Here is a 12997-nt window from a genome sequence, read left to right on the forward strand (position 1 = left end):
AATATGTCTTGACATGCTGGAAGTGCCCATTTTGTGGCGCTACTGTTTGTATTTGTATTTTTCACACGAGTTGCACTTTAGGTAGCCGAGATTGTGCTGCAACTACTTCTGAGAACCGCTCCCAAACATTAGATTTAGCAGCCTGACCTTTTTTTCTTTTAATCATGTATATTCCCGACCTCAATTTCTCCCGCACCTCGTCTTCCATCTTCACTTTTATTTCTGCATTGTTGTTGTTGTCGAGGCTGTCGCGTCTGTCAACGGGAGCTGCTTGACACGCTTTCATGACGTGTCACGTGACACCAAAGGTTTGGGAACCTCACGCAAGTTACGTTGCTACGGCAATCGTATTGTAACCTTATAAAATATGAAAATAGATATTCCCAAATATTTAATATAGGCTGGAAATTGCAAGTAACATACATGGATAAAAAAATAATAATAATAAAACTTAATGACCCGCCCCAACCCACCCCGCAAATAAAGTGACAACTTCTTTACCCGCCCCAACCCGACCCGCGGGTTACCCGCGGGGTCCGCTGTCAAGAGGAGGGAGGAGGATGAACCCAAGCGCAGACAGATTGCTAGACAAACGATTTATTTAAGAACAAAACAGGGAAAACAAAAACCCACGAGGGGGCAAAACATGAACAGGACAACGAGTGACTAAACTAGTCTATGACTGACAATTAACTAGACAGTAAACAAAACAGCAAACACAGAATCAGAACTTCTCTCTGGACAATACTATAAACAAGTACTCACAGTGGATGACACAATGTTTCACAATGAACCGGCACAAGACAGCAAACACAAAGGGATTATAAAGGGGAACACTAATGACGAGGACAGGTGAAACCGACTAGACAATAATGACTAGACGGGGATAACAAGGGGGCGGGGTAACGTAACGAGACAACACAAGCACATGGCCCAAACTGGCCATGCGCTTGCACACAAAACATGATTCTGTCATGATCCTGCCTCACGACTAGAGAAAATCAAAGACAAGAAGGCAGAATCATGACATCCGCGGGTTACGAGTCGACCCGTGCATCACTACTGTGCGAGCTCTCTCTCTCGCACAAACACAGACCGTGCAGAGAGAGCCCTTCAATTTTCAAGTTTACATTTTTTTCTTGGTTGTTTTTTTCCTGTTAAAATGTCAGAAAGCATTTCTTAATATCCATCCGTGTTTTTAAAATTTGTTTAATGACGGACGTTTTACTATTAACACAGCCCTATATGTCAGATTCGTCTAACTTATACTTCATACTCTTTTTAGAATAAGTGATTCGTTTTGCTATTATTTGCTATTAGTATTAACTATTTTCTATAAGTATGTTTGTATCGGCTAACGTTTATCCAGCTAATGCGTGTCCTGTTTAAAATGTGCAATGTTCAAATGCAAAGACTGCATGTCACAAATAGAAGCCCTTTTCCCTGTGGGATTTAGTGTCAAATTTGGATATTGAAATAATAAAATAGCCAATTTAAAATAAATCGCATGTAGACCCTACACACAATGGGCCCTATTTTAATGATCTGAAACGCAAGTGTCAAAGCGCAAGTAACTTTGTGGGCGGGTCTTGGGCGCTGTTGCTATTTTCCCGCCGGGATAAATGCCTCTTGCGCCTGGCCCAAATCTAAAAGGGGTTGGTCTGAAGTAGCTTCATTATTCATAGGTGTGGTTTAGGCGTAACGGAAATAAACCAATCAGAGCGCCATCCAACATACCCTTTAAGAGCAGGTGCGCATGTTGCATGACTGATTGTTATTATTACGGCGGGTTTACCAGGCGCGCGCCAGGAGCGTTCACAGCCGAAACACGCCTCTTTTTTGCGCCGATCTGCCCAGGGAGCGCAAGTTTATTTCCTAGTTTACCGACGTGCGTCTGTGGAGGGGAAAATCCCGTTTTGCGTGCGTGCAAAATAGGAATGAGACATGCGTTTGTGTATAAAGCCCATACTTTGATAAAGTTTGCTACGTACAAGCGAAATTACATTTATGCAGGGACCTGTTGCGTCATGTTTACTTGTCATACAGGTGCTTCTGTGGCAAATGTGAGAAGATGACTAACTTACAGAACAACAACATATATGCCGTTTTTAATACAATATTTTTAAATATATATATATTTATAAACGTGTGGTTACAAACTATACAAACAAGGTTTAAAATACAGTGGTATGGTTTTACTTCAGTTAGCCTAATAGCTGGTTTGATTTGCATTGAAAGATGATCTTATGGAAAGTACCCCATGCCAATCTCTAGGTGTGGTGGAAGGTGTTTGATGATGTGGGGATATTTTAATTCCAAAGGCCAAGGAAACTTTATCAGGATGCATATTATCCTGGATCCATGAAATAACTGGCTTTTAAAAATAAAAATCTGCCTGACTCTATGGGAATTTAACATAGGGGTGCCCAGACTTATGCACCCTGTATTTTAAGGAAACACATTTATTTATGTATGATACATTATTCATTCACAAAGAAAAGTAGTGTCCTTAAAGGTTGGACTTTTCCTCATTTTTCTAATTAAGGCATTAAGATCAATATCCAAAAGATGATTATTTATTCCTCTTTTTAGGCAACTTTAGCATGGGTGCCAAAACTTATTCATACCACTGTATATACACAGACATCCTACGTCGACGACGACAACAACTTTAGACGCATTTGTTGTTGAATTGGCTGACAGACTGAAATGACTATTTGCTCAAAAATCATAAAATACAATTACTGTTACTGGAGGTGACATTGGATCACAAACAGTAGACGACGATCCACAGTTGAGGATTAACTTTGAAGCAAGACCTGCCAGTCAGTCAGAAAATGATTCGCTCAAACATAAACTTATTTACGAAGGAAAGGCACCACTTAAACTTCCAGAATACAATACATCTACTGTGTTTTCAGTGGCTCTGATGATGAAATAAGTGAAAACTACTATGTATGTCATTATTACATCCCATCCCACAGCATAACACTTATGATTCTAGGAGACATTACCGGCTGTCATTGAAACAATGGAGGATGGTGTACAGATCACTGAGGGCGGGGTCTATGCCACAACCACACTGTCAATCAAACCCCTTGCTCAATTCTACCTAACAAAGAGCTGGATCTTAGAACAGCTCGTTCTGAGAGTGCATATGATTTATTGAGATTGTAAAAGAAAACACTGGGTGGATTTTTATCATTCTAGGTTTTGCTCACACACTGCCAACACACATTAATGTTAAAACACCATGTAAAAGTGAATTTTCCATAATAGGTGCCCTTTAAAGGGTACATATCATGCTTTTAAATCATTCATTTTTACTTATAAATCATACATTTGTGGTCTATATTAAGCATAACTGCAATGCTTGGGTCTGAATTCTTCATTATTATAGCTCCACAGGCCCCTTTTCGACCCCTTTTCTGATGTGCGTCTGTGAGCGACCCGTTTCAAAGTGGCCCCTTTAAATAAAATGGAGTTGCGTCTTTCCCCGCCCGCTCTCCAGGTCGCTGAGTTGTTCACACTCGGTTCAACTCCCCGCGTTCGGCCATTATTGTAGTTTGATAAGAGATATACGATTATATACTATAGCTTCAAAGAACATTTTTAGTCACTCGTTAACAAAATGTCAACAACGGAAGACTTGTCCATCAAGCCTTACATATTCGAGCCAGAGCGAGCAATTTGAAAAAGACGACGATGAACCTGCAGAACAACCTCTTCATAATTATGGATGCAGGGGTATGTAACATTAAGTTAACTATGTTGTGTTATTAGTGAAAGTCGACTATTTCTCTTGTTAAAACAAGCACACTGACAAGATAAATGACTACAGTCCAATCTTACCACTACAAATCTGTATTAATAATGTAAGGGTTAATGCCCGACGAGGGTCCATTGTCAGGTTTTACTTGCCAAATAAAACATTTTTAAAACATTAGTCTATATTTTAATTAGGCTAAATCTAGTTTTTACAAATAATAACTTGCCTGACGGTTTATTTAGCAACCGGAGATACTTATAGTCCGCTCAGCTTGAACCCTTCAGGTTCAAAAATGCATTTTTTTTTTCATGAAACACAAAGGTAGGCATAGTTATTTTTTATTACACATAAAACAATTAATCAAACAACAATCAAAAAAACACACACAAAAAAAATTTGTTCTGAGCACCAGCGATTTGCGCTTATAGAGGGCAATAAATTAATCAGATCAAAGAGAGGGTCATTTGCCTACATGCTAGCTTTTTTATTTACAATTAATTTCAACGTTTCCATTTATAGTGCAATTTGAAAAAGTCGGCCAGTCAGGAGGATCCACAAAAGCTGGGTAACGTTACTGCTGCCCATAATGGGCACTTGATCAGACAGTACGTTGCTCCAGCTTCGTCTCTCACGGACAGACGGAGCCCAGTAAGCCCGCAGACTGCTCTCGCATCGATGGCCTGTCACCGACATTATTTGACGGCTCTCCAGTCCAGCATCGGAGAGTCGACCTACAGCATACCAGTCGTCAAAGTTGCCATATTCTCCATAAATGTGAAAAGAAATAACGAAGTCGCTCATTGTTGTATTAGGCTCTAGTATCTAACGTTAGATGTTTGTTTTGATAGAGCGTTTGATTGCCTGTTGCTATGGTTACTCACAGTTGTTGTAGGCAGTGCATTCATTTATAAATTTCGAATGGTAAACAGGCAGTTTCACCAGAACTACTTTACTAGGTGTCCTCTATCACTTTTTAACGGACACCCTGCAGTCAATCAGAATCGAGTATTCACCCAGACCATGGTATAAAATATAATAACTTACGTGTAGAAAAGCATCAGAAAACACAGCAGCCTCATTCAGACGAAGTCGATCGGCAAACCCTTTGGTATACTGGCGGAGGTTGTTGAAGTGGGGATTCTTGAAGTGCTTCAGGTCACTACATCCAACAACCGAACATTTTGACTTGCCCTCTCGTAACATCTGCATCATTGAGCTCGGACTACAAAATCGGAGCGAGAAATAATAATGGCGGATTGCTGGAAGTGTTGGGCCGGTAGTCAATGTCCTTATTTGTCAGTTCCGCTGCAAATACTGTGACGTGATAGTTCAAAAAACATCATAGAAAACAGAAAAATCTGAACAGGTTGAAAAATATGACCAAAACAGAATATGAAGATATAAACGAAGCACCTGAAGAGAATAATTTCATCTTTTCTGTACTTATAAACACTCCAAATATACAACAAAATGCATTTAAGGGCTAAAAAAGTGGATTTTGCATGATATGTCCCCTTTAACGTTTAAAATACAGAGTTTTGGTCGCACATACACACCCCCAAAGTGATTCTGTATACAAAGTGATGCACACACATTCAAGTCACATGGTTATCTCAATTTTAGTTTTTTTGGACTTATACGGTTGTTCGTCGCACGAACACAATTGTGGCCAACGTGTTTTGGAGAAAAATGTTTATTTCATAATGTGATTTGCTCCCCACTTTCAGTTCTTTTACTTCAATGAAAGGTTAGAATTTAGCTAATTTTTTTTAATGAAAGATCAAAAGGATAAACAATGCAGATTTATTTTTTGCAGCCAGTTTTGATCATATTTACCAGGTGTGCCATCAATTCTGACCATGACTGTAATGCAGGTCTATGGTCACCACCTCAAAGAGCATGCACAGAGAAGTCCAAATTAAACATGATTTAAGGACTCGTAAATTTAAGTACAGTATTTATATCGTTTTTACCTCTTGTAACCACAGCCACGTAAACTGAATCACACTCTGACACTCTCAGACTCTGATACTCCATCTAAAAACCTAAATACAATGACACTAAAAAACATCTACAATGACATTAAATATCTTTACTTATGTAGTTATGAACGCACAGCAATACCACACAAAGAAAAAAGACTTTTAGAAACGAAACAATGCCAGGAAAACTGCGCTGGATGCTGCCGATTTTGTACACGACACAACAGTCGCGTGGTGTCGTGACGCCTCCCCCCACATTTGTACTTAGATGGGCGTTCCTCAAGTTTACCGCTATGGGCGTGGTAAAAGCCAGCGGCCAGTCTAGAACAGAGGACCTGCGAGAGACTAATTACGCCCGTCTACATATGCTCTACTTCTATTGGATAGTCTCTTTCCGTTCAAGAAATTCATTTGCATTAAGATCGACCAGCTATTTCACGTGCAGCATTTTTACAAATGAAGCTCCGCCTTCCTAGGATGCTTTGCAGGTGCGTTAAAGTCGCGTGCCGTCACCCATAGGAATAATTTAAACGGCGTCCAATTTAAAAATGTTCAATTCTTTGAGTTTTCTCCACCGTTCAAAAGCCTTCCTGATTAATATTTGTTAATCAGTCATAACAAATTACATTCATAACTGGCCTTAGTAGGCCTAAGTGTGTCCTGGCTTTATGCAGTTATTAATGCAGTTATGAGAGAGAGAGAGAGAGAGAGAGAGAGAGACTCTCTTTTCCATTAAACTGCTCTCTGTACTTATTGTATATATCTTTTTTTAATCTATTGTGGTATATTTATGCATAACATGGAAATGTTTTTTTTATTGTTGTTGTTTATTTTTTTATTTTTTTATTTTTTTTCACTTTTATTTATCTACATATATGTTTATATATTACTATTGCTTTGGCAATATTGTGCTATTTTACAGTCATGCCAATAAAGCTCATTTGAATTGAATTGAATTGAATTGAATTGAATTGAATTGAATTGAATTGAGAGAGAGAGAGAGAGAGAGAGAGATGTTGAAATAATGAGACAGAAAAGCATCTGCGTCAATATTATTATTTATTTATTTAGTACATTTGTTTTATAATCTGACTAAGGTCTATTGCATTAAAGTTGAATAATTTGATACAATGTACTGATTGTGTAGATGTCGTTCTGCAGAATCTGCTGCTGTGATAAAGAGTGAAGAAAACTGACAAAAGATATTGTTGAAAAATGAAAGATGTTGTCTGTTCGTGTGTCTGTTAAGAGTGAGCGTTCGTGAGCGGGAGACACACATAACCTGATTTATACGAGGTTGAACTGGCCGTGTGACAAAGCGGGCATATGCTGGACACGAGCGCGAGTTCGTGGGCGAATTTAATAACGCGGAGCGTTGTTAACTAATTGGTCCATATATAAGGTGCTCCGGATTATAAGGCACACTGTCGTTTTTTGAGAAGATTAAAGGCTTTTAAGTGCGCCTAGTGCGGAAAATACGGGAAAAGGATCAGCACGAACTCTATGGCAAAACCGAAGTCCCGCGGGACACGAGGGTAGAAAAAAATTTGCGATTTATATATAACATTTACCATAATAGTATTCAGTCTTTCCAGAAAAACGCAGAGTTTTTTTGTGATTGTTGCGGGCAAAAATTGATTGATTACGCAGCCCGTTTTCTTTAAAAATGCGATGGAATATGCAGGATATTTATGCAATTTTATGCAATGAAATTGCAGGAATTTGCAAAAATTGTGGTTTGATGAAAAAGAGAAAAAAGTGATTCCCCCAACATCCTGTTCTCACTAGGCTAATGTAAGAGTTATTTCTTACTTCCTTTGATAAGCAAGCATACTACATCATAGAAAGTGCCGGGAATATTTAATTTCTCATCTTGTTTTAATTCAGACTGTAACGAGTGTAAATAAGGTGTGGCCCCTTTAAGAGCTGCGCGCTCCCTGTTGAACTCTCTGCAGTGTTATATTATATGTGCGCCTCGAACACCCCATGTGTGCGGGTAATTTCTGTTTGATGCTACTTCTTTTATCTTATGTTGTTTATTAAGTAACGATGTGACGGTAGAACTTGTGACAGACAGTTATACGAGTTCGATTTATGAGATGTCAATCGCCTCCGTGAGTCTGTCTGGCGTCGCGTAATTGCGTCACTTCATAACGTTCCCATGGAAACAGGGGGAAATGGCTGCTCTTGTGTGAAGCAAACGCAACATTTTCAACTTTCTGTTAAGATACATGTGACTTTTTTTGCAACGAAAATGCAAGGATTATGAAATTATGCAAACCCTGCATATTTTGCACGGAAATCGACAATTTATGCGGCGAAAGTGCGACTTATTTGAAAAAATGCGGCCCCCGCATAAATATGCGGACTTTGGCTGATTTTGCATTGAATTCAGCAATCGCATAATCGCGTTTTTCTGGAGGGACTGAGTAGGGGCCATCAGGGGCTGCTTACTGCTGTCATTCATTTATTTATCCAGGTGCGGTTGGGTTGGAGACGCGAGCGCCAGGCGGAGTTCAAGTGGAGCTGGTGATTGGATGAGAGCAGTTGACCAAAATAAGCTGTCCGGCCGCAAAGCTTACATTGGTCAACTTCTCTGCGGCTGTACCGCCAATAGAGTGAATGGATTTTTTTCATTCTTTTTTCTATTCATATTGTTAGGATTGTACTATATAACCATAATCAGCATCTAAACGAGGATATTAATAATGAACAATCTTTGAAATCGTATACCATAGCTTTAAGTAGTTTATAATGTTTGGTACTGTAATAAAAATAGCTTATTTGCAGATCAATACTTATTAAATATCTGCACTAATCTTTCTTGTTTTACTTCAAAAACTACTTGTTAGTTGATGTTAACTAATAGGATCTGTAAAGTATTACCAAATAAAATAAAATAAAATTCCAAAAATTCCAATTAAAATAGAAGACTCGTTAATGTCAACATCTTCCAGCGCACAGAACTAGTGCGACAGCCTTAAAAACAGAGTATGGTGTAGATTTAAAATCTTCGTTTCCCCTTGTTATTTAATTTAATGAAAAGACACCAGTCATTCTGCCAATATATGTTATTTATTTTACCAATTTATATAAGACATAAGGGAGAGAGAGTGGACCAGCAAAGATCGTCCTTCTGCTTCTCTGTATTTTTCCCCTCTCTGTCCAAACAAAGAACTTACACAGTACATATAGCTGCTAACATCTGCTCTTCATCAATCACCGAAATGTATATTCTGCTCCACGGAAAGAAACATAATACACTCAACTTCCCCCCAAGTCCCCCAAACTCTAAAAGTCTTCCACATACAGAATTCAGAAAAGTTTGATTCATAAAAATGTAGATTATAAATGATTATGAATGATATATGAAAAGTATAAAAAATGTATATGAAAAGTGTAAATCACATGCATAATACTAATGATTATAATTGTTAATAAAAACAATAAAAAAACTAAAAACAACATTAAATGATTGTGAATCTTCAGTCCCTCCTCTGGAACTACGGCCGTCAGTTCCACACCATCATCTCCAGGTGGCCAACCTATTGAAGTGATAGTGCTGAGGAGAAATAGTAGACCAAGACATAGACATAAAAGACAAAAGAATTGAAACAGAAAAGAAAAGAAATAACAAACAAAAACCCAACCCATGTTATGTCCCCGTATGCTATGTGTCATTTAACATCTATGTGTAAGCATTTAAAATGAACCCCAATCATCTAAGAAAAGAAAAACTAAAAAGTCTTCTGCCCGTGCCTGGACTCATTAATTAATTAACTCGTTAATTAATTAACTCCTCCAGTTCCGCGCTTAAAACAACAAACAAAATAAACGTTGATGTTAAAAGGTCCTATCCCTTGGGGTTGTAAATCAGTAAGCGGGTGTTCATTGTTTGTGAGGTTGTGTTTTGTAAGTAGTGTAGTGTATAAAATCTCCTATCTCACTCCGAATTTTCCATTCTCGGTTCTATCCATTTTGTTAGTAATAACCAATCTAAAAGGTTTGGTACTTCTCTTTCTTATCACATATATGATAAGTTTTATTACTAACAGAAACACAAAAACTCCTACCATAGTCAAAACTATCCATTCCAACCATGTTAAATTCCCTGGAATTCGAGCTAATTTCCTCTCAGACATCAATTTAGCTACTCCATTCGCTACGATAACATGACCCATTGCTTGAATTCCCTCCGCTTGAGCTGCCTTAACGCTTGCTTTAACTCTCTTGACCATTTCAAAGAGTTCATAATTCCTCTCTTCCACCAAATCATTATTCCACCACTGTGGATCTAACTGCAACAATTGTACATGTGGAACATGAATTCCACCCAATTGAAGAGGATAGAGAATCTCAACGCAAAATGGATCAGAAGGAATTGGACATAGCTTTCCTCCGTATATCATATTTTCATTTATTCCGTCATGTAATATACACCACTGTGCTTCTGACACCTGCCATGCACCTGTGGCTTGATCTAAAGGAACTACTTCCCAAACTGCAGATCCATTAAGAGACAGACTAAACATTGTAGAACATGAGCAAATTACCCATTCATGTTCCTCAATACAACAGTCTGTAGTAGAAATCATTGGTGTTTCACCTTCAGCCCAATATCCATTCCTTCCCAATCTAATTACTGAATTTCCTTGTCTAACCCCCATTGATTGGAATCGTCTAACTGTCATAATATTGCGTTTCCCATATTGAGGCCAGACCATAATCAAAGGTAATGTTCCAGAACCTGACAACGAATCTTCATTGATTGCGATTTTAACTAATGGAGCATGTTTAGCAGAAGTCAAATTAAGTTGTTTTCCAAAAACCAATAACAAAGATTCCGCTATTCGCTCAGGAACTTGACCCATTCGAATAACCTGAATATCCTCTACCATTTGATCCTTCAAATTCTGAGCCAAAAATAAACACGCTGCACGATGTGTCTCAAAATTAGACGATTTCACTAAGGCATCTGCCAATTCCCTCGCTGCGTCATTAAGATGCTGACCCGCTGCTATAATATGTAGAGAACCTTGAAGAGTCTCAGTAAGTCCTTTGCCGGTCATTGTTCCCACCCACTGAGAATACTCACTTAATTGGTTCAGCTGAGCAGTATTACTAATTGAATTGACAGAGCCAAATACCCCCGCTATGTCTCCCCATATACTTCGAGGTTTGCGATTTCGACTTCCAAGAGGATCCTTAGAGGTATAATATTAAATTTCTTTTTCCAACCAGCTCCTAATTTTTGTGAAATTTCCACAATAGGACTGATCATAAACAGTAAGAAGAGACATCAAGTTATAATTAATGCGTTGTCGCACCATATGAGCTTCGTTTATCAAGGTTTTGGTTTCCTTTGCTAACAATATACCATGAGCTGGTGCAATAGTTGTACTTGGGCATGTTTTAGCTTTGTTTGTCTTTCCCGCAGAAAGATAAAAACACCGTCCAATTTCCCCAGTTTCTAATTCAGTCTCACAATATTCATTCGCATCTTCCGAATGCCAAACTCGTATGTAATTTCCCTTGAATCTAGTTGTCCTGGAGGTAGCATCCCATAAAAACCCCTCGCATGGTAACACTATGGGATAGATACAGCCTAGGGCTAATGAATCCCATATTGTAAGCATGTGGGTACGATTCAAAATGAAATTAATTTCCACATCAGTAGATGTTATGAGGTTTAACCCCACAATTTCACATTGTTCTTTTGAACAAATTTCTCGTCTTTGAGCACTACCGGTATACCCCCCATCTTTCACCGGCCAAATTACTCTGCTTTTGTAACATTGGTGGTGAAAGTTACATCCACCGTAGATGCCCACTCGATATTTAGCAAGGTCTTTATCATTACGTGGCACCCAATCCCATAATCCCCATCTGGAAATAAAGGGTAGAGTAAAACGTTGGCCAGATTTCAGAGTTGCATTCCGAGTAATTTCTTGAACTCGAGGAGTCCATAAAGCTTGGCTTCCTTGGTAAATGCCAAGTAAAATTAAAAACAAGCATACCATTGTCGTTGTGTATCGAGAATAACTTGCGACCATCTCTAATCAATGTCAATGGAATTGATTCCTGAAATGGAAGCAGAAAAATAATTAATCATCACTCCTTTTTCCCAAAGTTAATGAGTGAACAGTGCTCAATCTCAGGTCCTAAGCCTTCATCATTTTGTTCATTCACTAAGCAAGGTTTAACTTGTGACCAATGATACCATCTATCTGTTCCTACACCCTTCCCTTTTAGGCAGACACTTGTATCTGTTGTTAAGAGTACCTCATATGGCCCCTCCCACCTAGGTTCTAAACCTTTCCTGGGAATACGTTTGACCATAACAAAACTGCCTAACTCAGGAATGTGTGGAATGTCAGTAGTGGTATGTTTTTCATCCCATTGCTGTTGAGCTTCTCGCACTTTCTTATTATTGTCTTTGATTGCTTTGTCCAGCATTGCAAGATAGCGTCGTAGCTTCTCTTGGAACAAAGTAGAGTCTCCTCCTGTTCCCGCAGGCGGCGGAGCATCAGGAGGCAGAACCATTGCTCTTCCAGTCATCAGTTCAAAAGGAGTCAGTCCCGTCACTCTGTTCGGGGTTGCTCTCAGATTCCACAAAATTGCGGGTAACAACTTATGCCATCCTTGGCCAGTTTGCAGAATGGCCTTGGTAAGAGCGGTTTTCAACGATCTGTTCATGCGTTCCACTAGGCCTGAAGACTCAGGTCTATATGGGATGTGAAACTTCTGTTTAACTTCATTGCTTCCTTCATCAGTTTTCCAGTGAAGTGAGTTCCATTGTCAGAATCAAGTTCATATGGAAGACCCCAGCGAGGAAAAACTTCTTCAACCATCACTCGTGCGGCTGCTTCAGCAGTGCAGGTTTTTGTTGGGAATGCTTCCACCCATCTAGTAAATCTGTCCATGATTACTAGAATGTATTGGTACCCTCCACTGGGTGACAAAGGTCCTGTGAAATCGATTTGGAGATGTGTCCATGGACCTGTTGGTCTGGGTGCATGTGACATCCGCACCTTTACAGATTTTCCAACATTTGCTTTCAGACAGATCAAGCATCTTCTACAGTAATCATCAATGTCTCTCATCATTCGTGGCCACCACCACGTCTCGCTGATTTGAGCTTTCATTGCTTTTGCTCCAGCATGTACTTTTCCATGATACAGCTGCATTAGTTCCCTTCTTGTTCCGATAGGCATCACCACTTGTCCTGTTGGAATTCTCCAGATAC

The 12997-nt window shown here is 39.1% G+C and overlaps 1 protein-coding gene and 1 pseudogene across 2 annotated transcripts in view; one reads left to right on the forward strand and one right to left on the reverse strand.

Annotated features, from left to right (window-relative positions):
• Positions 1-8492, forward strand: part of LOC120467558 (NLR family CARD domain-containing protein 3) — a 33526-nt gene extending 25034 nt beyond the window's left edge. Inside the window, exon 10 of one of the 2 annotated variants that reach the window (XM_089121948.1) lies at positions 8231-8492. In XM_089121948.1, coding sequence (XP_088978074.1) covers positions 8231-8444 — 214 coding nt within the window. In that variant the 3' untranslated portion in view covers positions 8445-8492. Of the gene's footprint in view, positions 1-4288; positions 4561-8230 lie in introns of those variants that run through there. The other variant, XM_089121949.1, reaches the window with a different exon arrangement.
• A 739-nt stretch (positions 8493-9231) lies between these two features.
• LOC120488916 (uncharacterized) lies at positions 9232-12478 on the reverse strand (annotated as a pseudogene).
• Positions 12479-12997: the final 519 nt, after the last annotated feature.

The sequence above is a fragment of the Pimephales promelas genome, chromosome 2 (genome assembly GCF_988280905.1).
Source record: "Pimephales promelas chromosome 2, fPimPro1.hap1.1, whole genome shotgun sequence".
Classification (NCBI taxonomy): domain Eukaryota; kingdom Metazoa; phylum Chordata; class Actinopteri; order Cypriniformes; family Leuciscidae; genus Pimephales; species Pimephales promelas.